Genomic DNA, 25,102 nt, shown 5'->3' on the forward strand with positions numbered 1-25,102 from the left:
GTAAAAACTTCACTTGACTTATTTTTCAAGACCTAAAATAACGTGAAGGAGATGCAAGAAAACGGTATGCTTAATACAGAAATTACATATTTATATTGTTTTTCCAAATGCTAGTTTTGGGTGACAAATGATGCGTGATTTGGTGAGATCGATACTTCAGCAATAGTTCCAGGGTTATTTCGATGGGACCAATATTACGGACGTACGGATCCTCCAAATTGCAAAAATCTAAATTCCACATCTTTGATAGTTATTACCTGTTATTTAGCTACGACATGGGGGAGCAGCCTCTGAGAGTGTAAGTTTGACTCTGTGAATACTTTATCTACGGTTTTCATCGCATACAATGTTTTTATGATTGAAATCCATGTTGATTTTCCTTGTTTGAAAGCGCTTTCGGACGTGTACAGTAGCCTGTACACACCATTTCCAGCACTTTGTGTAGATATTCTGGACAGGAAAAGGGTTTCTTAAGATTTATTAGCTTGGGAGTCAAATTCAGTGGATTCAGTTTTGCCTTGGCAGCCAGGGTCCAACTAGGCACGATACCTGATACGACGTGGCACGCCGAACTTCGGGCAATTTAATGTTGCCTTACTTATCGGCAGATGCACATACCTCGTAAAACATGATTTAGGACCTTTGCGAATCGTTAGCCGGTTCTGGTACATTCGGCGTATAGATAATCCATCAAGCGCGCGTATTTCAAGAAAATATTAACTTCTAGAACTGTTTCACACTTCACTACCGCGTGCGATGTGGTGTATGTTAGTGGAAGAAGAATGTGGGAATTCACAGCTGAGCCGATTCTAAAAGTTGAAATTTTATTGATGTAAAGTGCTGCATGTTAGATATATTTAAGCCGAAGTGAATTGTGGCTCCTAACAATCTATGAAAGGTCTTAAGTCCTGTTCTACCAGCTAATATTGGCAAGTTTTAACGTGACTGATGTGACGAGTAGGATTCAGTCGGGGAACTTGGACGCCTGATGAGCTGATCCAAGCGTCCAACACACCAACAGAAACTGGTCCATGAGCCATTTTGGCTCCTGAATGCTGCTTTATGGGATATTATGTAGGCTAATTGGTTACCAGAGTTGATGTATTGCCTTGGCTAGAGATGTAGGACTTCATAACGTGTGTGTGTGTGTGTGTGTGTTGCTTTCCAGCCTGGCGTGTGGGGACGTGGAAGGTAGGGTGAATGCTCTGTTCAACCGAGTCCGGACCATCCAGAAGAAGAGTGGGCAGTTTGATGTAAGTCAGTGCAAGACGTCAGTTATTACATTATCAGTCAATATTGTTATTACATCATCAGTTAAATATATGCTACTCCCCCTTATGAAGTAAAAATCACTAATGTGAATTGCATTATTCAGCTATGTTGCTACATTTTGACAAGTTACTACATTATCTGTCAGTTATTACATTACCAGGTAACTGAACCCTCAGTGTGTTGATGCTTGGTGTTGCTGCTGTGTGCCTGCAGCTGCTGCTGTGTGTTGGAGAGTTCTTTGGAACGACAGCCGAGGCCGAAGCCGAGTGGCAGGAGTACAAAACTGGAGCCAAGAAAGGTGGGTCAAATTTGATAATCAACCACAACACTGCTAGTGAGCTAGATAATCAGCTAAACGTAAAAACAAACAAACATTCAAATAATGTATTTCTTTAAGCACAATTTAAACACAATGTCATCCTTTCTCTCTCCCAATCTTTCCTGTCTCTCTTTGCTGTATCTATAAAACAAAGGCAACAAATAATCTTTAAAAAGTATCACTATGACACTATGTCAGGTAAACATGAAGTCTATTTTGTATTCTGAAAAAGAATACAGCGGGCAAAGTAGTGCGAGAGGCTGTTGAATTTTGGATTCTACCAGATGTACCTCAGTGGCTTTCATTTCTTTAATAATAACATCTTCTGGTTCTTTTCTGTTTCCTCAGCTCCCATCCACACTTATATCCTCGGAGCAGCCAGCCAGGAGACGGTGAAGAATTTCCCCAGTGCTGATGGCTGTGAGCTGGCTGAAAATATCACCTACCTGGGTAAGGCACTGCTAAGTCCGCAAAGTCTGACTGTGTAGAATTATGTTTACTTCAGAAGTATGTTAATCTGTCTTGTCTACATCAGGGATTTCAGTCAGTGCACTGAAGATACTGTGTGTGTGTGTGTGTGTGTGTCAGGTCGTCGGGGGGTGTTCACGGGGGCGTCAGGCCTGCAGATAGCCTACGTCAGCGGGCGGGAGGCCCTGCAGGAGCCAGCCCCGGCCCACTGCTTCAGCCCCAAAGACCTGTCAGCCCTGGTGGCCTCGCTGACCGGCAACTCCAAGTTCAGAGGAGTGGACATCCTGCTGACGTCGCAGTGGCCCAGAGGAGTGTGGCAGTACGCCAATAACCCGGTAAGAGCTGGGGGGGAAAGGGGAAGAGCTAAGACGGAAGTGGATTGGTTAAAGACCCGGACTGTGATTGAGTCCGGGGTGAAATCTCGTCTCTCTGTGTTTCTCCGTATCAGGAAGTGAACACCAAGTTCTGTGGAACAGGCTCCGTCGCCAGCCTGGCCGACAAACTGAAGCCGCGCTACCACTTTGCCGCACTAGAGGGCGCTCACTACGAAAGGCTGCCATACAGGTAGAGCCGGCTTTACTCATCAGATGGAAAGGGTTCAAGAGAATGAATTTGAACAGTATAACCACACGTGTGTTTTTGTGTGTGTTTCCATCCTCAGGAACCACATGGTCCTGCAGGAGAACGCGCAGCATGTCAGCCGCTTCATCGCCCTAGCAGCCGTCAACAACCCCGCCAAGAAGAAGGTGTGTGTGTGTGTGTGTGTGTGTGTGTGTGTCCTGGGAGAAACATTCAGTTGCATGCTATTGTAGAGAATGTTTTGTAAAGAGTAACTAAACCCCAAAGCCACATCTGTGTGAAGGCTGGCATCTAATGGTAAAAAGCATGCTACTGAAATTGCCATCTGCTATTGGCTGATTTTTGGTGCCTGGTGAAAGATCAGCCAATAGCAGATGGCAATTTCAATGGCTTTTTACCATTAGATGTCAGGCTTTACACAGATTTGGGTTTGGGGTTTAGTTACTCTGTAAAGGAAACCAAACACAGAGACTACTTTTCATCAGGTTGGACTGACATCTACTGGTTAAATTTGCAATCTGCTATTGGCTGATCTTGGTTACCTGTTTTGTCATGGTTTGTCATGGATCAGCTAATAGCAACCAAGATCAGCCAGCAGCAGCTTGCAATTGCAATAACATGCTTTTAACCAGTAGATGGCAGTCCAACCTAAAAAGTAGTCACTGTGTTTCCCTTTAATGAATGAATGATGTGATAATGCTTTATTATGCCACTACATAGACATTATGTTTCTATATAAACTCTCATCCTAGTTAAATATCACAAGCCATAGTCCCAGCAGATCCTGAGGCTTCCGCATCTCCAAGTCTTTTTATACCCGGTTGTGATTGATCTGTGTCATATTTGTCTCCTGTAGTACCTGTATGCCTTCAACATAATTCCCATGAAGAGTATGGATCCGTCGGAGCTGGTGAAGCAGCCGCAGGACGTCACGGAAAACCCATACAGACGCTCCGGGAAAGACAAGGCCGAGCCACACAAACACAAGACGGGCTTCGACACCGCAGAGGAAGAGGTGCGTGTGTGTGTGTGTGTGTGTGACAGAGACAGAGCATGTGCACATATAACAGATCATATAGTACAATTAAAATCTCTCCCTCTCTCTCTCTCTCTCTCTCTCTCTCTCTCTCTCTCTCTCTTCCTCTGCTCTGTTCAGGAGCCACCCGGCCAGTTCTTCTTTGACCTGAGCAAGAAGCAGGGCGGGGGGCGCGGCGGGCGCGGCAGGAAGAGATACGCGGACGGAGACAGGCAGCAGCAGGGGCAGCCCTGGGAGGGAGACCGGCGCGGCCAGGGGCAGACGCACGACGGAGACGGGCATCACCAAGGACAGCCCAAACAGCCTCGCAAGCCCCGTGAGTCCAGACTGTCTGTTCACATGAACCAGGACAGACTGTGTACAAGTTGGGATTAGAATGGAATGAACATCATGATCTGCTTTTTTAGTAGTAGTAGTAATGAGAGTAATTGTAATCCATTGTTTCCTCCCTCCCTCTGTCCAGCTCAGCCTACTGGTCCCTGCTGGTTCTGTCTGGCCAGTCCTCAGGTGGAGAAACACCTTGTCATCAGTATAGGATCACATGTGAGTTTACCACACAGCTCAATATGAAAATGCATCCCTATAGTTATGCACGCATATATAATATTGCATATACACCTTCAGAATTTCAGAGATTTTCCACATTTTGTGGTGTTGCAGCCTCGATTCAAAATGGATTAGATTAGGATCATGATGTCATTTACACTAGCACAACCGTGATTTGCCTGTGTTTCCAGTGCTACCTGGCCCTGGCTAAAGGCGCTTTGACCCCCCACCACGTCCTGGTGCTCCCCATCGGACACTACCAGTCTGTGGTGGAGCTGAGCTCAGAGGTGGTGCAGGAGATGGAGCGGTACAAGTCCGCCCTGAAGAAGTTCTACAAGAGCAAAGGGGAGCGCTGCGTGCTGTTTGAGAGGAACTACAGAAGCCAGCATCTGCAGCTGCAGGTAAGGACACACACACACACACACACACACACACTTCTTTCCAGTTTGCTGCTGGATAACGATGCTAATGAAGAGACACCAAAGATGCCTTCATGGTCCCTTCAGTGTCACTTCATTTTAATTCCAGTAAGCTTTTATTGGTATGAATGGAAGAGAACCAATATTGGGAAAGCATTTCAGCAATTAGTCTGTTATTTGCCTTAGAAGTGCATCATAGAGATGTAAAAGTCAACATATCATTTACATCACATAGGAGATTGTTGGGATTTTGGATAGTTTTTATACTTATCCAGGTGAACCCCCATCCCCCTCTTCCTCCCAGGCCGTCCCAGTACCGTTAGATCGCTGCACCACTGAGGACATCAAAGAGGCCTTCATGGTTCAGGCCCAGGAGCAGCAGATGGAGCTGATGGAGATTCCTGAACACACTGACCTCAAACAGGTACACACACACATACACACGTCAAAAAGATACACGCACATATAGGGATGTGGAAAACTTGTTAGCTCCAGTTTTGGCGATTTTCAAGTTTTTATTTCATGTTTTTTTCAGGTTTACATAATCCCTAATCCATAATGCTTCAAAACATGCTTTTGATGTTGACCATGATTATATGTTTAAAGTAAAGATAAAATTGCATAAGGACACATTTTAAAAGGGAATATATTTGGGGTATAAATTAGCAAAAGTAAACGTTTAACATTTAATTGAGCATATGTGTAACTGGGGCAGAAAGAAAGATTCTGAGGCTCTATTGTGTGTGTGTGTGTGTGTGTGTGTGTGTGTGTGTGTGTGTGTGCGTGTGTGTGTGTGTGTGTGTGTGTGTGTGTGTGTGTGTGTGTGTGTGTGTGTGTGTTCAGATTGCTCCTCCAGGGACTCCATACTTCTATGTGGAGTTGGACTCGGGGGAGAAACTCTTCTACCGCATCCAGAAACACTTCCCCCTGCAGTTTGGCAGGTCAGTGCTGCTGTCAGACCTTCAGTCAGTGATCATCATACAGCAAACAGCCACCAATATGAACAAAAATCACACATACATCCAGAAAAGCATTCATTCATGCTTTTTCCCCCTTAAAAGACCCTATCCTCATATAATTTACATCAGTTTGATGCTACTTATATTGATTTTTACTGTGAATTTACCTCATAAAATGTATGTCAGCCTAAAAAAGTTGGTTAAGTTAATAAGTTATTAAGTTTATCCTCTTCTACATCCCTGATTATGATGCATTACCAGCATAGATAAGCACCACTTCAAGTAGAGCATTACCAACTGTGTGTGTGTGTGTGTGTGTGTGTGTGTGCAGGGAGGTGCTGGCCAGCGAGGCGGTGCTGAACATCCCGACCCGCGCAGACTGGAAGGAGTGCAAGCAGAGCAGAGAGGAGGAGGAGGAGTGGAGCGCGCGACTCCGAGACGAATTCCAGCCGTACGACTTCGCCTTGGACGACTGATACACACACACACACACACACACACACACACACACACACACATACGCAGAGATACAGTGATTACCGCAGTCAGAACACAGAATAACAGGGTTGTTGTTGAATGCTGGAAGACGTTCATTTTCTATTTTTTTCCCCACACACGGTCTTCTAGGCCTTGAGGACTAAACGGAGAAACACACACACTATAAAATCTTTCCACCCCCCCTTCACTTGTAGTGCATTTTCCTGTGCTATAATATCAGGTCAAAATACATTTATTTGATGATTTCTGGTTTAAAATCTACACACTTGTCACTTCATTCTTTTTTTCTATCAAAGTGGAGTGGAAATTCAAGACGTTTATGGGCAAGTATGAAATTCCAAACACAGAAAAATGTAGTTTGCAAAAGTATTCACCCCATTTACTAAATTGGATTAAAGTGGATTTTTCCCAGGAAAGAGCTACCAGACACTTGAGTGTGTCATGAACTGGATATAGGCTGAATCACTATTGTGTTATATCAGTCGGCAATAGAGAGTAGCAAAATGGTCATTTATGTATATGAAAATGTTGCCGATTGTTACTTTAAGGAACAAACATGTGAGAGAATAGACTTAGGACCATTTGAAATTTTAGTTGAACTCCCTTTTGCACTGTTCATGTCCTGTGTTGGTCTGCTGAAGAGCTGTGTGTGGAAAAATCTGTCTGGAAAGAGTTGTGATACTTGAGTACCAGTGCCATTAAGGTTACAATTAAGGTTAGATCCATAAAGACTGAGGCTTTAAGTTCCCCGCACCTGTGTCATAACTTTTATATGTACAACACAGAAGCTCAACAACTCTTTTCTATCCACGTTTTTATGGTGGCTCTTGTTGGTTTGGTTTTAACTTTAATTCAAAGAAATAAAATGTTTTTAAAGATGATTCTCTGCCGAGATCCTCTGTGTGAACAGATGTATTTTATTTTGTATATGGACTACAATTAAAAACTCTCATTTTGTATTTCTGGCCTCATATTGTTCATTATTACCACCTAGTTACAGGCAATTGATGGCTGGTAGAAATCTTCATTACATTCACATTTAAATATGAAACAATATTAAATGGAAAAATAACAGCATTTCACTTTGTCTTCAAGGCAACAAGCTAAATCTTGTAACTTGTCATTTTTGGAATGAAATGGTCAAATTTAAAGATGAATATCGCATAGAATATTGCTTGTTATTCAAAATAAGTTAAATGTTAAAAGAAAAGATATAGGCTTTGAATCTTATGATGAATGATAAAGACTTTGTTGAAATCAAATTCAAAAATCAATAGTGTAATCATATTGAAGTGTCTCTGTAGCCTGCAATACAAAACACTGCTCTCTGAAAACCATATGGAAGAGAAAATACACACCAAATCAACACCAAAGTCCACTGTGTTTATTAGTTCTTTTATTTGGCATCTCAAAAGATATACATGAACTGTATTCATCAATATATTTGCATAAAAGTCCACGGTTTCTGTATTTATAAAAATCAAGCATCTCTTCAAAAAGATAAGGTTAACAAACATGTAGCTTCAGGAAAAAGAGCAAGAACATAAATGAACAATACAATTCAGTTAGCTTCAGAAAGCCTGTTAGCTCACGATTCATCACAGGCGTTTTGCTTAAACTCAACTAAAGTCAACAGTATCCATCGGTGCAGAGCGGACATACAGTAAAAACATAGTCAGAGGCATTATTTGAAGTATTTTCCAGTCATTCAAAAAGACATTAAGCACAATGTACATTTGCACCAAGGAACTCTAGAGGGCAGCAAATGCCAAAGCAACACGTTCCCTGCTACGACTAAAGCAGCCTCCTTCGCACGCTTCGCTGACTGTGGAATGATAATAACCTGTAGAAGAGTGGAACTGGGACACAAACATGAGTCACCACACTGTTTCTGGTGGGCTGTGACACGACGAGAGTGCTAGAGTGTTTTCTTTGGGTCTTGAGGCAGGAGTGCACTTCCTAAATTTGAGTTCCAGGCTGAAAACAATTGTGGTTTTGCTGGTTTCTAAGTGGGACTTGGTTTCGGTTTCAGAAAAGCATCTTAGTGCTAAAATCCCCTTTGTTTAATGTACTTAGGGTACGAATACAATCTTAATATGATCGCTTTGGCCCAGGCTGGGTTTAGGTCCGAGGAAAAAGAAGCGTCAGGCAGGTTCCATGCTCTCACAGGTCGGTTCGTCCATCCAGTATGGAACCAAGGAGCAAACTAAAGGATTACTATTACAAGCTAATGGATTACTAAAATGATACTCTAAACTCTGCAGGGAAATCTAAAGCGGGGAACTAGAGGGTGTAGACATATAAGTTAAGGGTGGAGGGGTTTTTCTGTTTGTCTAGACAAAGTCCCTGGACCTCTTGATGGCACAGCAGAGCAGCATGCTGAAGATCATCCCAAAGATCTGTGGGGGGAAAAAGAGAGGCATGGCATGGAGTTAAAGCTGCACTACGGCCAAGAGTTTTAGGTAAAAATACAGTTATACATCAGCCCAAATCATAAAGCAGGGCTGCAACAAAGAAGAGCCCTATTCTCCCTACATTTTAACCTCTTCATTGGTGTAATATCTATTAAAGATTCCCCTTGTCTTATCCTGTCACGTCGGAAATAATCAGAATTAAAGTCCAGCGCACATGAATGAGCCAACAAAGTGATAGGTGAACACACCAGAAGACCTGCGGACTTTTCAAATCAATATGCGCGTTCAACCAAATTATCACACAAACTGACAAAAATAAGCCCGGAGCAGGATGGACCTTCACTGATGGATTACCCATGTAAAGCAAGTTTCAACTCTCTGCAAGTTGATTTTCCTACCGTATAAGGAAATGAATGGAAACAAATGACTGCCTGGGAGGAAGAATACATTCAAAACATATGAAAAAGTAGGCCTATGGTATGCTTTGAAAAATTGTCGGTAATGTAAAGTATGCCTGCAGTGTAGTAAACAGGCTAAAGCATGCAAAAAAAACACTGGTATGTTCTTTTAAAAGAAAGATTTTGTGCACAATTCAATGCTACAATTAAACATGAGTGTGCCGTGTGCAGGATTTCTTGCATTAGCATTTAGTGTATACCACAGAAAAGGAAAAAAAGTCTTATTCTCCATTCAATGACAATGCCCATGGTGGCGATCACTGCTCATGCCAACTACCCGGTTCTGCTTCTATTTATTCCAAACAAACCGGAAACGTAAAATGCATCACGTCCTGTGTGGCAGAGGATTTTTCCCAGGAAACACCTACCAGACTCCGGGTGGTGAGAACAGCAAATAGAAAAGCTTTCAGTCTAGCAGACTTGTGGTTGCAGTAAACAGACTCACCATGATGACTCCGATGCCGATGCCCACCCCGCCGATGATGTGCAGTTTGTTGTTGAACATCGTGTCGATGGCAGCAGGACAGCTCTGACAGAGGAAGGACAGACTGCATGAATTGAAGTTTTTTTCTACATATGAGGATAGTAGCAACTACAGTACACACTATAGTAACTCTTGTGGTGCCCAATACAGTAGGCTATAGTATAGTAAAATGCACAAAACACCACAGTACATACTACAAGCTTGGTGGGATTTCAGTATTCTGTTATTGATGTGCACAGCTGTTCAGTATTACAGTGGAAAGCCAAATTATGTACTTAAGGACATTTTGAGGCAAGGCAATTTTGTTGCTAACAGTTATAGCCGACATGATTTTTTCATACTGCATTTTTTCTTTACAGCTTTACTGCCCGCTATGTTACCCATGTTGGTTTGGCCCCAGTTAGAATGCTGGATTCCACTGGGAGATCAAACCCCACATGTTCCCACTGATGTCTCGACCCCTGAATAATCCATCTGTGGTTTTACTGAAGAGGATAAACATGTCGGAGATGATTTTTCCCATCAGCCTTTCACTGCAATGCCACAAACTAAAAGCTTTAGCTCCGTTTGCTCTGGAAGAACAGCGCCCTCTTCCTGTTTTGTGCCGTAAAGCAATCCAGCAGATTTCCCTCCAAATCCGACCCGGTGGCTCACTGTAAAATGAAGAGTGGAAGCCGGTAGACGCTGCTAATCTTCTCAGTGTAGTGTTGTTTGTTTACAGTAACTATGCTATACAGTATTTCAGAATAAATGTGGTAATCATTTGTTGATGTTAAAATGCTAAAAGCTAATGCTAATTCCTCTCTCAACCTAATTATTTTCACTCCAATTTCTTTGGTGCGTTATTAGGTGTATTTTAATCTTATGACTTACATTTGGGTCACAATGAAATTAAAAATGACTTTTTCACCTTGTTAGCCAAGTCGCCATATCACAACATACAACTATTTAACAATAAAAGCCAAAAAAAATTCTGGAAAATACCTGGAAATCTTTTTTTTTAAATTTTTTTTATTGTTACAGCTCTCTGGCTTCCAGTAGGCTTACATAAAAATTCCAACTAATAATACCATCACTAATTTTTGAACAATACCCTCTCTGCCCCTCCCATCATATAAAACCTGTTTCCTTTTCCGAAAATACTGGTTTTGTCCCGGTGGCTGCGATTTATTCATTTGGAAGAAGTCAGAATTTGTGAAGCTAAACATGATTTGTGAAGCCTTTTTGAACCGTTGAACACTTAAAGACACGACATCCCGTTTCAACTGGAAACCTGTCAAATTACGGAAGCAGCCACCACTTCAATCTGCTGTTTCCTCGTGACTTTAAACCTGTCTGTAAAAAACACTGCTGTGTGTTGTGTTACCGTGGTGATGAGGACCTCCAGTCCCTCCTTCTTGGGGCAGATATCTTTGGCCGCATCGACCACTGTGCCTGTGGGACCGCAGCAGTCCAACTGTAGAGAGGAAACAAGGACAGGATCTGTCTGTCATGCAATCTGAAATGCATGCAAAGCTGCGTCGTGTGTTTTGCTGCATAGAGGGAACAAGGAAACCTAAACTTTTAATAAAATCAGGTCTGGAAGTTCAAATACTGATGGACTCAAAAATCAAACACTGAAAAACTTGTGGAACTAGAAGACTCCACCTGATTAAGAATAATAATTATGACCTTTATTCATAGAGCACACTTCTTTCAGCAAAACATAAATAATATTGATGTGACACAGGGGTATTTAGTTTTCCATTTATTGCATTTTTTCAATTTCATTTATGTATTTAACATTTTTTTTATTTACTTTATTCAGCTGTATTCCTTGTTTGGTGGTCACTGTTTGTTGTGTTTGTGGAATGGAAAGAAATGAAAAGCACGATATTTTGCATTCCGAAGTGCTTTACAGGATAAATAAATACAAACTTGAGCATAGAAATTGTGGTTGCCATTTACAGTCTGAATTAACCGAACTGAGTAAGTGTTTGTGTTCTCACCCCAAAGTGGATGAGGCGGAGCGTCTCCTTCAGCGCTTCCTGTCTGGTGTCTTTGTAGTTGGTGTAGGTCTGCTTGTAAAACTCTGTAACATCCTCCACCACCTAGACAGAGAAAAAAAGACCAAAAAAACAAAGAAAGCAAGAAAGAAAGCGTATGTTTATTAGAATTGCTGACACTAAAAAAAGTGTCCATGTTGGTCAGTGTGTGTGCGTGTGTGTGTGTGTGTGTGTGTGTGTGTTCTGTACCTTGTCCTTGTTGGAGAGGCCCCAGATCCCAGCAGCCACTTCTACAGCGAAGATGAGGAGCAGGAAGAAGAAGAACTAAGCGAGAAAGATGAAAATGTTAAGAACATCAAACCTGCTCACCCAAGTCACACTGTACTGACTTATAATGAACAATTTCACATTTCTGAGACTATCTGCCATCTACATGCAGTGTGCAAAACATTATCTTCATCATCAAAAGGTCTACATGTGTAAAATGAATCCATTTGATAAAGTTAATAGTTTTGTACAATACACATCTCCACACCTAGACACTTTCTGTACATGTGAATGAAGCTGCGTATTCACATTTTTGGTCTTCATATTCCTAATCTCTCTCATATTGCATATATCTTAATATATTACTTTTTATTTTTATTTATTTATTTTATTTTAAGTTTTCAGCCATTTCATACTGCATACATTTCATTTTTTGGTGCATTTTCATATCGTACATACATTCATTTTTCTTTGTTTCTGTATGTTCTACTGTTAGTTTGCACACCCTCATAAATCTGTAACTCATACTTTCATAATTTTCATTCGTACATTTGTTGACACATGAAATTGTCAGTTGTGTCATGTTTAATACCCCCCACTTGTATATTCTCAATTATATTACAAAATAGTAACAGTAGATAGTTTCATATCATCTCTTATCTTATTAGGAACATGTTCCAAAACGTTGAGCCCATTAATGCATATTACATACATCTATTGTAAAATAAAAATATATATATCTAATCTTTCTTTAACCTGTCTCCTTCACCTTCATGACTAGTAGACTAGTAGGTTTTAATAGATGAAATCAATAAGAGTTCATAGTTTTTATTGTCTTTCATATTAAGAGCAGCTAATCATCATCAATATCCTCTTCAAGTACCAGATGAACAGAGAGACAGAACGACTCACCAATCCCAGCATGCACGGCGACTCCTTGATGGCTCCGCAGCATCCCAGGAAGCCCACAACCATCATCAGAGCCCCCGCTGCAATCAGGATGTACACACCTACAACACACACACACACACACACACACAAAAAGTCAGATATATATACACACACAGTGATAAACACACATACACACGCTACATATAATATGCTACAGGTCATCCGAGTGCTTCTCCTAAATGCTAATTTGCATGAGAAACAGACAGAGAGACAACATGTTTCATTGCTGGTTTAGTTTCGCACATTCTACAGCAACATAACAGGTTTTTTTTAAAGCCAAACATCACTGTTAAAACAGCAAACAGGCAGAGAATACACAGCAGAGTCGAGAGTTGGCGTTTCTGTTATTGCCTCTGGATGCGGTTTTCAGCTTTATGAATCATATATTCGGCAAAACATCTCGTCAACAAGACATAAATCACATTGCGGTGAGTTCAGAGAAGCTGCGATGTGGATTTCCAAACATCAGCCGGTAAAACAATAAGTTCTATAAGTAATTTAGAGCTGTCCATGAAAGCTGACTTGCCGTATTTATTGCCACTAGATGTGGCTTTCACCAGTATGAATCGTAATGTTGTGCATAATTTATCCAAACATAAAAGAGAGGAAAACACGGATGTGGGATAACAATAACTGCAATGCTGATGTCACTGGGACATTAGGACAGCACACACACACACACACACACACACACACACACACACACACACACACACACACACACACACACACACACACACACACACACACCTCCCCCAGTGCTTTTTTCAAGCCGTTATTAAGATGTTTGTCATTTCAAGCCAATCCTCTGTTGCCTGTCTGCCCACTTCACTTATCAGTTTGACGGAACGAAACACAGAGGGAAAGAGCGGAGGGAGGGAGGGAGTCTTTCTTTTGGTGACAGTTCTTCAGAGAGTTAGGGAGGAAAACAAAAGCGGAGAAACAAAGGCATCCCTGTCCGTGAGCGAAGAATGAAAGCTGTGTGTGTGTGTGTGAGTGTGTGTGTGGAGCGCTCTGGCAGGCTAGAGAAATGGCCTTCGCTATGGACAAACTTCAGCCTCATCTGCCTTCTGCACAGTGTGACTATTCTCTCTCTCCCTCTCTCTCTCCCTCTCTCTCTCTTTCATGTAACTGGTTCCGCTGGATTCGACTCCCAGAAAGACACAAAAAACTGTCAGTGCCCAAACTCAGTCTTCTTGACATTGGTAGCTCTTAAAAAGCCAGTATAAACAAGGGATTCATTTGATTTGGTTCAATTTAATTGTTGGTCTTTCATTGCCACCATTGTGTGGCACATGAGAAGACAGGGTTTCACTGTGTCTGAAAGGTGAAACTTCTACGGGAAACTTCTACTTCTTCAAAATGATTTCCAAGTAAATTACGCAAAAACATGTCGTTCCTGTCCTGCCAGTGAAACAACACACACAAACACCAATGTCCATAGAGGTTAGCTAGGGACGTGAAGCAGATAGGCTGCAGATTGCACTGCTAACCCTGTTTTGTATTAATCTTGGAGCGGACAAAGAAACCTGTCATTGTGTAGTGACAAAATATCTAATTCCCCTTCCCCCATAGCAACAGCTCAAAAACATCCATGCCCATGAGGTCAATGCCCATGAAAGAGAGCTGTGCAGTGTGTTGATCAAATCCCTCCAGGGCCTTTAGATTCGATGAAACTTTAATGATCCCTGTGGGGAAATAGGGTACAATTGTAAGGGATGAGAGAGAGAGAGAGCATCTTGCTTCCTGAATTTGATGCATTTCCTATTCAAACAGAATATTGGGGCGGGACATAACGCAGGGAGGAATCGTTCCAAAGTGTAAACCAATGGGATATCAGTGAGGGAGAGCGAGGCAGTTTTATTTGGTGGGAGGGAATTTAATCTATGGCATTTCAATTAGGGGGAATTGTGGGACGATGCTGATGTTTTGTACCCTTGATGTGAATGTAAAAGGCAGCACTCTAAAGTCAAAAGCCTTACCGGTGAAGAAGACTGAAGGCGAGTCCTCTCCATTAAACAGTCCTGCCGTCCTGGTGTCAAAGCGCAGCCAAAGTCCCACAGCCAGCACTCCGGTACCTGCCAGCTGCACACACATGCGCACACACACACGTGCGCACACACACACGCGCACACACACACGCGCACACACACACACACACACACACAGAGAGAGAGTGAAAACGATTAGGTCTATGAAAGAGATATGCCCTTTGTTGTTGTGACTATGAATGCTATTGAATAGTCTGTGACCATGGAATTAGTTAAGATACATCCTGGTATGTCAAGGAAATCTCTAAGACAGCTGCCATAGAACAACAGGGTTCAAACTTGTCAGGGTTCAAACTGATCAGCGGGTTAGATATTCATTGTTTTCATCCCCATGCAGATAAAGTGTTCTCTTATCAAGATGAAACCTGATGATGCCCACAAAACAATAACAAGAAGGAAGGGGAACACATGCTGGGATGGTGCGCACTGTACCAAGAAGGACAGTTCACAGTTGAGGAATGAAGCTTAGCAAACCTTTCAAAAATGCTGCATAACGCACTCCCACACATACACACACTCCCACATACGCACCCTGTGGAACCTGACGAACCAGCAGCTCCCTTCTTTTAGGTAAAGTCCATCCTCAGATACTCTCACACTGTTGGATATCACCAATTGGTGATGTTCAGTGCATTCCAAGTGTAGTAATTTACTTTTTTACTTTTATTGTTCTCAACAATGCCCAGAGAAGAAGCATGAACTTATTGCTTTCAATCAAAGGCGGGTGTATTGGCATATAAATATAGCAAGCTAGTGAACTAGTTCATGAACATTGGGGTGTGTCTATGATCGCAGCCACGCCCCTTATTCAAAACACAAGTTGTTTCTGTCTTGTGGCTGCATTGCATTCTGGTCTATTGAAGCTACTGTCAGTGGAGAAATTGGTCTCTCTCCTCTTCTAATGGATGGATTTCTCTCTGTATGATTGTTGAACATCGGGGCAAAATGGCGGCTCTAGAAAGAAGCCCTCGCTCTTTGATTCTGAGGGACTGACACCAAAACCTGATGTTTACCGTTTTGGCCAGTTACACACTGGACTAAGAAAAATACACCCAAAAAATGGGCCCAGAAATAGCTGGTTTTTAACAGTGCTAAAAGGGTTTTAGGGTGGATTTATTTTCCCTTTAAATGTTTCAGGTGAGGATACAACTGATGAAAGACATTTAGTGACAGTTACGTTGCATAAACTGAAACTCACTTCTTCAACTGAGACCCCCGCCCCCTTCTCTCTCTCTCACCACTGTTTCTATTACCACTCATTAGGCAGGGTGGGACAGAATTCCATTAGTGTTGGTTTCAGTGGAGTGTATTAGTGTCAAATGCTGATTCCAAGGCCTATCAAACATCAGTGATTGAGAAAACTCGTCCACTAATAATTCATCTACTAACGATGCTTATAATGACAAAAGAATGCAGATGCAGCTTTTGTTGTTTTAATTAGTTTAGTAGATTTTACTTTGTTTCCTTAGAACATTATTTTACAGCACTTTGTAACTTAAAAAAAGTGCTGTACACTTATGAATGGCAGTGGTAGTAAGCTTGAGGGCAGGCAAAGGATAGCCACATTGGGCGTGAGTGTGTGTACATGTGTGTGTCTCATGCTGTTCACCATAGTGATAATACACCATAATGACTCAATCTCTCCTAAGCAACCACAAAACACAGTTTACTACCACTGTTGGTTGACACCCAAATACTTCCATAGCGTCATACAGTGTGATCTAGCCATCTGACGCCTGTGTTGTGCAACAGGAATGTGTGTGTGTGTGTGTGTGTGTGTGTGTGTGTGTGTGTGTGTGTGTGTGTGTGTGTGTGTGTGTGTGATAACGCATCCGTGCTATCTGGCAGCATCATGCCCCAACATGTCTTCCTGCTACAGTCTGCTGACCATGAACACACACACCTCAGCCAAGGAGAAAAACAGAACATATTGACATCATTTCAGTAAGATATTGGTCTATGACATACAAGCAATGTCATCTTTCTACTGAAGTTGTTCTTGCTTTTCCATGATGTCTCAATCTCAAAGTTTGGAGTCGTAACAGACAAAAGAAGAAGAGCCATCATGACATCACAGCAGTCAGGCATAAGGGTAAAGTAACTGTTGAGTGATTTTTACCCACCTAGTGACTATGTCTGCAATCATCATCTCAGTACATACACAATCCTAACAATAGGCGCCGTCTATACACACCATTCTGTAATCTGTATGTAGTATGTGAACAGTATCAACATGCTGCTTTACAGTTTCAACATACTACATTCAAACGATAATGTAGCCCCACACTAGCATGTCTAGGATCACGTCGCTGTTGTGGAGAAAAATATTTTGCCTACTGACCTACTGACTGATTCTCAAAAGCATTATACTGAGACAGCCAGCTGATCTGCAGGTACTTAAGACAGAGATTGTCTGAATCCTAATGCTCACATGGATTATGGAGCATGGACGACTGACTTTACACTTTCTATATAGTCTATAGTCTGTGGTCCAGCCTTGGGATTCACACTGCGTTCACAATATCTGGGAAATGGAAAGTTGCTAACATGAGGAGAGAGTTATTTTCGTGAGAGGCTGAACTGAGGGGAATGAGCAGTTTCAACATCACCATGCAAATCAATAAACTAATCCCATTTCCCCCTGATAGAGCTCAGCCAGGAAATTCCAGTGGTACCTCATATATTGGCAATCACTCACTGAGGTCAGTCAAAATCAGACTTTTTCCCCTCTTTAACAAACTCTGGTACAACGTAGCGATTATGAGAATGAAGAACTTTGTACGTAAGGACTCCAAGGTTCATACAACACCTAAGTAAGATGGAAACATAGGGAAGACCTGGAGCAAGTTTTGTCTGGGTCCAACCATGATCACAGCAACACTGCACCAAATACTCCCAATCACCATTGCATTATCCTCTAACAGGCAATGCTACATCTCATATCAAAAGCCGTGGAAGGCAGTATTCCAAAAACTCATATTCCATCTGACAAAAGGGAGGATTTGAATAGCTATGATTCACCTTATAAAACTCAACATGAGTCACGGAGAAGCAAATTCAACAAAATCTTTCTTGTCTAACACATTAATCTGGAGGAAAGTTATTCACCACACCTAGCGATCTGTCAGTATGTACCCTATGGCATGAACTGTGACTGAACTCACAACAGATTTGTCTATGTCTGAGCAAATCTTACCAACAGGTTTATAGGCCTAGAGGTTTTCCACGCTACCTGTGTCTACAAGCACAAATTGACAGAAGCCATTGTATATCACAGTCATGTTGATCATGAGTTACTCGCCCACACAACTGAGTGAGTAAGGCTTATACACACACACACACACCTCGTAATTTGTAAAAATCTTCAAATGTAGCCTATGGCATAAACTGAGTGAAATCAGGATCAATTTGTCAGTTTTGGTTACTGTTATCTTGAAGTTATGGAGAAGGGGTTCAAGACATCCGCACATTGAATATACAGTATAGTACTTGATTGACCTGCCAGTGCAGTTACACAGGAGCTATGGTTCACTCGCACACACAAAGAGTGATGAAAGATGTCTTTGCACATTCCAACAACAACATTTCAAAGCCCTTAATCTGCACAAGTAGATCAATCTCCTACAGTGTAAACATGATTTTTACTACACTCAGAAACACTGGGAAAAGTATTGGATGGTAATACATTATGGTTTCTCAAAGAGACCATAAAAATGCTGATGTTCTGCTGATGTTCTGCTCCTTTGCCTCAGTCTTCTATTGATGTAAACATAAGAAACTGAATAGACTTAAACCCATAAGAAACTGTGAATGAATAGACTTTGTTAAAGATACTCACTATCCCAATACATATGGTTTTGACTTTGCAGTAACACAGTGAATTCAACTATAGCACACACAGTATCAGTAATACATATGCAAACCCAGCGCAGTGAGACAGCAACAGTTTATTATAATGAATTTGAATTGATAAGGAAGAAATTGAAAGAGCCTGTGTACCAATGTTTCAAATCTCTAGAACTAGACACCACTGCTGCAGACACATTTGGTAGTATGTTACACAGTGTCTCTGAAACGATCCTGAATAATAAGTGGATGCTGGCGTTGATGTAAATGCACTCAGGAGAGTTGGGGTGTTCCTGGGCTGGCAGCTAATGAGTTTTATCTTCAGCATCACAGAAGAAAACAGCCCTCTCCCTTGAGTTTACATTAGCTTTCAACAACCACAAGTAAAAGATACTGAAGAGCTCACTCAGTCAGTTTGTGAATGTCTGTCGGAACCTATGATTTGTTGAGCTAGGGTTGCTTGTTTTACCGTGCTGGATGGGGCGACCATTTTGTTTACCTTAGGGTTATAGATTATAGATTTGATCCTTTTAAAAAGGTGCTATATGTAACATGTAGCATCAGTAAATCATTACTACATTAATTTTGAGACATTAGTATAATTACGGTAAACAAATGAGAAGAGTGTCAGCCTCTTCCAGCCTCTAAACTGCGTTTTACATTGTGTGCTGCATGAGTTTCTGGCAATGGCAGATGGTGGAAGGAGTGAAAGGCAGATGAAAAATCACTTCCAACATGTTTATCCTTTTCAGTAAAGACAAAGAGAAAACCTTTGACTGAAGAAGCAAAGACTGTGAGAGGAAGCAACAGGGTTTATGGGAAATGTGGTCGTAATTTGAGAAACACAAGCACTAACAATACTACTGGTGTGAGACAGAGGCTACCACTTGTCTCCACCATGGTCTCATTTGTTTATGGTAATTATACCAAGGTATCACATTTCATTTGACAATTGATGTTTAAATACTACACATAGCACCTTTAATCTTAGATTTATACATGGAATCAAAAATCTATCAAGGTCAAATGTAAACAACAGTTTTTCAGCGGTAAAAACAAAGTCGGCTTTAGCTGAAGTCTGCTGACAAGAGCTCAGTCAATCAATCTTAGAATGAAAATACCCTTCTAATCCTATGTTTTGGGGGGTGGGGCTACCCTCTGGATCACAGATTGGGCCTTTAGCTGTACTGTTGTCATCTCATTTGTCCTCCCATGGCTGCCTGTACTATCATTACGCACACTGAAACTGCAGACCCCAAATATCAAAACACTGATTAGGCATGAACCAACAATCACAGTCAGTACCTTCTTCCTTCTCTCTCACAGAGCAGTCACTGTGTCTGTGTGAGTGTGTGTGTGTGTGTGTGTGTGTGTTCTTCCAAGGGGGTAATCAGGTAATCAGACTAATAACACAGCAGGCAGCATGGAGATATGGGAGTAAATCTCCCTGTGAAATCCGCTCAGATCTAAATGAAGAACACAACAGGCACTGACTTTTTCATTCATCTCACACAAACACACTGAAGTATCTTATTTTGAAATGATGACACACACAACCTTGGAGTTGTCAAACGACAAATGGGCCCTACAATTTCTCCTTTCCCTGTGGCGACATTAAACTTTAGCTTATTTTTATAGCTCAGCCTTTGATCGAAGAGATGATCTAATAAAACAACAACTGGCGACAATAAAGTGTAATGTGAAACTCTTGAGAAAATAGGTCATCAATTTACATGATTCTATGCTAATTACCATTTTCCCAGCAATTTTTTTATGACTCAGAAATTCCAATTGTAACCAATAATGTGCATTACTTCATGCCAGCCATCGTTTTGTCAGACTGGGTGTCAACTATTTCCAGTGGTGGATATCAATTAAATTGTAACCACACACACACACCTGAGGTGAATTTGCTCAGCTGATCCATCTGAACTTTCCACCACAGCTATTTATCTACACCTGATGAGAAGAAAAGCAAATATAAGGAGAAATTTGCAAGCTGTGGTGGTGGTGGCTTTGAGCACACAGTGTGACAAAAAAGTTGTTTTCCATTCAGAAGTACATTTTACAAACGGTGTTATCTAGCTGGAAGATTTTGGAGACCAAGAGAAAAAAAACATTTCTCAAGATTTCTGAAAGACACACCCCAAACTAAAGCTAAAGGCTTTTTCAAACGTATTTCAAACTGGTTTTAATTTGCCTTGCATTGCCTTTTACCAAGACCATTTCTTTCAAAAAGGCACCCAACCATTTCAAACATTTCAAATTTAACACTAGAAGCTAAGCAGCATTCCAACCTATCACCTTGTCCAAACAAAGAGAGGAAACAAATTACTCTAAAACGAACCCATTGAAAGCTTATTTTCACTACTTGTGAACTCTCATCTTTCGCAATCACTGAAACCTTTCGCAATCCAAAATATAACCTACCAATATCAACCAAAACCAACATTGTGAAAGTGCCACAACCTACCCAGAAGAGAAAGTTGAAGATAAACATCAGGTACTTGACGCACTGCAGTCCCCCCATGGCTCCCAGTGAAAGATAGAAGTTATTTTTTTTAAAAAGAAATTCCAAATGGAAGTGAGCTCCAGTCAGGAGTTAAACCTTCTTCTTTACCACCGAGAAGAAGAAAGGACAGGGAGTGGAAAGAAAAAGAGAGCTGGATGACTTCTTTTTTTTGTGTGAACCACACCCTCCCATGTATCACCTGGGTATTGTTAAGAAAGTCAGGGGGAGGGGAGGGACAATATAGGAAATAGGGGGTGGAGTGTGTGTATGGGGGTGGGTATGTGTGTGTTGGATTCCATATGAGTAATGTCTCTACTCCAGGTGATAAAATGTACATATCGACTGAATAATATTTTCAGGAATGGCATCTTTGATAACACCAAACTCATCTGTGTGGATAATCATAAGTTTCCTTAGAAATCTGTTTCACCAATACAATATTCTTCACAAATAGACTTGTTTTTGTCTGTTTTATATTTTTACTGTGGCAAATCATGTAACTATGTGGTGAAAATGAAATGGTCTAAGTGTAAACCAAACATTCAAGCTGGAATTCAAATGCTATTTTGACACGATCCTTGGATGAAAGAACTCAAAAGCTGTCTAATTTATTTAACCCAATCATGAAAAAGAGCGTGAGAAAGAGCGAGTCAGACACTGAGAGACGGGCATACACACACAGATAGCAAAATGAGGTAGAGAGATAGGCAAACAGAGAGGGATAGAGGGAGAGAGAGATAGAGAGAGAGAAAAGGTAGAGATGTTTGAATGTATAATGAACAGCAGACTGGAAATGACAACGCGGTTCAGTAAAATCAATACTCTTGCCTCGATTTGAATGAATCAGACAAAATGTGCAGCAAAAAATAAGGGGGGGAAAGAGGTTCCACAGGTAGACACACACACACACACACACACACACACAAACACACACCTCCTGAGACTGGGGCTCAGTGTTGTTTGCTAAGGTAACTCAAACTGCTCTCTCCCAGTAGACCCAATGCAACCAACAATGCTCGCATTGTTCCCAAGCTGCAGGAGCCTCCCCCCATCTCTCTCTCTCCCCTCTTTCTCTCTGTCTCTGTATCTCAGAAAATGCCACCAGTGTCCTGACAATCTATTTCTGACAAGTACAGTCCAAACTGCCTGAGCAGGTTACTTCTGATACAGGGGAGAACTGCTTGTTGCCATGTTTCTTGCTGGCATGAAAATGAACCGCTAAGTCACAGCAGTAAGATGCTTCCATGCCACAGTAATCTGTTTAATATGGGAGTATGCCAGGCATCTTAACCAGGTTTCTCATCATCAGAGTATGAGCTTAACTGGGTTATTCTAACCCAGTTATGATGTTTACTTGTTTTGACCCTCTTCCCTGTTGGCATGACAGGAGATACAGAGACAAGCGAGAGAGGAGAGTGTGGGAGAGGGAGGCGGAGGAAGGGAGAGAGAGACGTAGGGAGGGAGAGTTCAAAATAGAGAAGAGATAAGAGAGAGAGAGAAAAAGAGATAGCATTGAGTGTTCACACAACCTCTCTGTCCCTTACTGACAAATTGGGCTCACTAGCACCCCCCACTGGAATTATTATGCAGGTACTGAACTAATGCAAGCCTGGAAATTACCGAAGTCAAAGCCAGGTCTCCAAAGTACATTGACGAATCTGCAATTTAGCCATAAAAGAAAATAAATGTGATAATTCTATGTGGCTCAATAGGCAGAGAAATAATTTAATGGGTACAGCATATTATGGTGGGATGTTATTTTGCTGTGAATTTCCACGGTCATTACCATTCACTCCAGTGTCAGGAAAAACCTACATACACAAGTGTGCTTCCTTTATTGTTACTTCTCTAAAGGCTGTCACCTTATAACGTCATCAAAATCAAACACCTACAGAGCTGAGTATGATGAGGAAAGGAGAGGCATACGGTAATTTTAATAGGTTTGAAGTAAACTTGGCTATTCAGTTGCATGATGTCACAACTCAGCCAATTTGTGCACCATCTAGAACCCTGATATCCCAGACTTCAGTGCCCGAGTTGGGGAGACATTCAAGTGCTACTTCTTGGTGGGAAACCTTTATATCCGATAATCCCGACAGCAGATGGATGCACGATTACCCAGGTTGCCTCTTCACACTGATGGTTTCCTCACCTATGCCTGGTCACTAGACTAGGTAGGGCTTTGGTTCCCATTGGAGTCATTTGTGGCTTAAATTGATTGGGTTTCCCTATAATCGGTTAAATATCATAAATGCTATAGAAAGGCTACAGTCCAATAAGTAACCTGTAGGATGCATGTTATCCAGGTCTACACTGAGGATGGCAGTTATAGACTTCAGCCCAAGGATAGGAGGTAGGCTACATGTTGACACTGGTCAGAGATTAGGTGAGATCTACATGTAGGCAAATGTCTCCACTGTCTGGCAGGACCCCACCCTTATCCTCTACACAGCTGCAAAGCACAGTTGAAAGGGATGCCTGCTGCCAAATGCTCCAAAATGCTCTGCTGCTGAGTTATGTCTAAATTCAAATACAATCTCCCAATTTGGATGTTAGGTTTCACTATGTTATATGCAGCAAACACATAAAGTTTATGTCACTCTGTGAAGCTGTGCTATAGCAATAACATTTTTTCTCAAAATAATTATTGTGATTTGGAATGAAGCATCTCATGACTTGTGCTTATTGAGGCTAATTTATTACACTAACTTTCATTTACAGCACATCCATGTGTCTATTTTGGAACAACACACATTTGTGTTGCTTTTGAACGCAACATAGGATATATTAATAATGGCATATGCTGTGTCAGTATGTGCGCTTATTCTCCGGGATGTGTTGAAAAACGCACATCCTTTTTAGAGTGCAGTTTTAACCGTTATCTGCAGAAAGTCTGAAGATAAAATCTGTAATTGTGTGAAGCTAGTATGATAAAAAAAAAATGTAAGAACGAGCCTTGGGTCTTTAAACATTTCATGAATCATCATGGTGCAATAGGCGTCTCTCACATTTCGTTAAAAAAAATCTGGAAGTCTACTGTTTCCTAGGTTATTGGCAAAAGTACATACCACATAAATATTATTCAAGATCTATTCTTAATTATTAGGAGCCACTCTTCAATTCGGCGCACATCCAATACACGAAACTACTGTACTTATGTCATTACAATTTCAACTTTTAAAATTGGTTCTTGTGTTATTGCCACAGTCCTCTTGCACCAAACTAGCCGGGGTGGGCGGTTACGACAAGTGTGGACCAGTTCTAAAAGTTAAAATTGTATTAAAATGACAGTTGCTTGAAGGATTATATGTATGCCGAATTGAAGAGAGGCCCCCTAAAGATTCAGAAAAGGTCTTGAGTCACATTTTAGAAGCAGCATATGTAACGGTACTTTCGCCGATAAGCAAGGCGGCATTAAATTGACATATTTAAAACGGAGTTCAACACAAATTCCCAGCAGAAACAAGACAGGTGCTGGCTACCCTTCTCACGTGATCCCGGTACAAGACTGTGACAAAAGTCAACAAAAATGCATAATTTTGTGACTTACCCAGAAGACGAAATTAAAGATGAAGAGGACGTATTTGACGCACAACTCTCCACCGGTTAGAGCGGCCATTCCTGCTGTGGCTTTTGATGTGTTTATCGTTGGATTTAAGTGTCAAATGTTTAAGTCGCTCTTTCTTTTTCAGGTTTTATTTTTGTTCAATTTGGGTTGATTGTGTCAGGCAGAGTGGGTGGCTGGACAGAGCGCGCGCTGAACAGATGCCGCTCTGTTGCTCCGCGCGCCTCTCGCTGGGCGGAAATTGCGGTGCGCGATGCTCAACTACACCCACAGAAGAAGTGACAGAAATAGAGAGATTCTTTCTTTCTTTCTTTCTTTCTTTCTATCTTTCTTTCTTTCTTTCTTTCTTTCTTTCTTACTTTCTTTCTTTCTTTCTTTCTTTCTTTCTTTCTTTCTTTCTTTCTGTCTTTCTTTCTTTCAGGTGACTGGCTGTGACAAGACAAGTCAGCAGACTAGCAGACAGTGTCCCTTCT

General features: G+C 41.4%; 2 protein-coding genes across 3 annotated transcripts; one reads left to right on the top strand and one right to left on the bottom strand.

Moving 5' to 3' along the window:
• Positions 1-192: 192 nt before the first annotated feature.
• Positions 193-7,025, top strand: cwf19l1 (CWF19 like cell cycle control factor 1). Its single transcript, XM_078282032.1, has 14 exons — positions 193-298; positions 1,169-1,253; positions 1,486-1,570; positions 1,940-2,041; positions 2,180-2,394; positions 2,508-2,623; positions 2,721-2,805; positions 3,495-3,653; positions 3,795-3,990; positions 4,138-4,217; positions 4,412-4,621; positions 4,944-5,063; positions 5,483-5,580; positions 5,930-7,025. Exons 1-14 carry the CDS (start codon positions 276-278, stop codon positions 6,072-6,074), a joined length of 1,719 nt encoding a protein of 572 aa, XP_078138158.1. The 5' UTR covers positions 193-275; the 3' UTR covers positions 6,075-7,025.
• A 450-nt stretch (positions 7,026-7,475) lies between these two features.
• LOC139923302 (CD9 antigen-like) lies at positions 7,476-24,772 on the bottom strand. Of its 2 annotated transcripts, none has more exons than XM_071914036.2 (8): positions 24,615-24,772; positions 14,638-14,740; positions 12,617-12,714; positions 11,687-11,761; positions 11,441-11,542; positions 10,819-10,908; positions 9,414-9,497; positions 7,476-8,495 (listed from the first exon to the last, which is right to left on the bottom strand). In XM_071914036.2, exons 1-8 carry the CDS (start codon positions 24,681-24,683, stop codon positions 8,430-8,432), a joined length of 687 nt encoding a protein of 228 aa, XP_071770137.1. In that variant the 5' UTR covers positions 24,684-24,772; the 3' UTR covers positions 7,476-8,429. The 2 variants fall into 2 exon arrangements, with proteins under 2 accessions (XP_071770137.1, XP_071770139.1); XM_071914038.2 differs by lacking the exon at positions 24,615-24,772 and adding an exon at positions 21,026-21,202.
• Between the last annotated feature and the right edge of the window lie 330 nt (positions 24,773-25,102).

The sequence above is a fragment of the Centroberyx gerrardi genome, chromosome 24 (assembly GCF_048128805.1).
Source record: "Centroberyx gerrardi isolate f3 chromosome 24, fCenGer3.hap1.cur.20231027, whole genome shotgun sequence".
Lineage (NCBI taxonomy): Eukaryota > Metazoa > Chordata > Actinopteri > Beryciformes > Berycidae > Centroberyx > Centroberyx gerrardi.

Coding starts and splice junctions, on each gene's coding strand:
- cwf19l1 (XM_078282032.1), top strand. CDS start 276: ATGGGGGAGCAGCCTCTGAGAGT. Junction 1,571..1,939: donor CAAAACTGGAGCCAAGAAAG/GTGGGTCAAATT, acceptor CTGTTTCCTCAG/CTCCCATCCACACTTATATC. Junction 5,064..5,482: donor AACACACTGACCTCAAACAG/GTACACACACAC, acceptor GTGTGTGTTCAG/ATTGCTCCTCCAGGGACTCC.
- LOC139923302 (XM_071914036.2), bottom strand. CDS start 24,683: ATGGCCGCTCTAACCGGTGGAGAGTTGTGCGTCAAATACGTCCTCTTC. Junction 9,498..10,818: donor TGGAGGTCCTCATCACCACG/GTAACACAACAC, acceptor TTCCTCTGTCAG/AGCTGTCCTGCTGCCATCGA. Junction 8,496..9,413: donor TCGGCATCGGAGTCATCATG/GTGAGTCTGTTT, acceptor TTCCCCCCACAG/ATCTTTGGGATGATCTTCAG.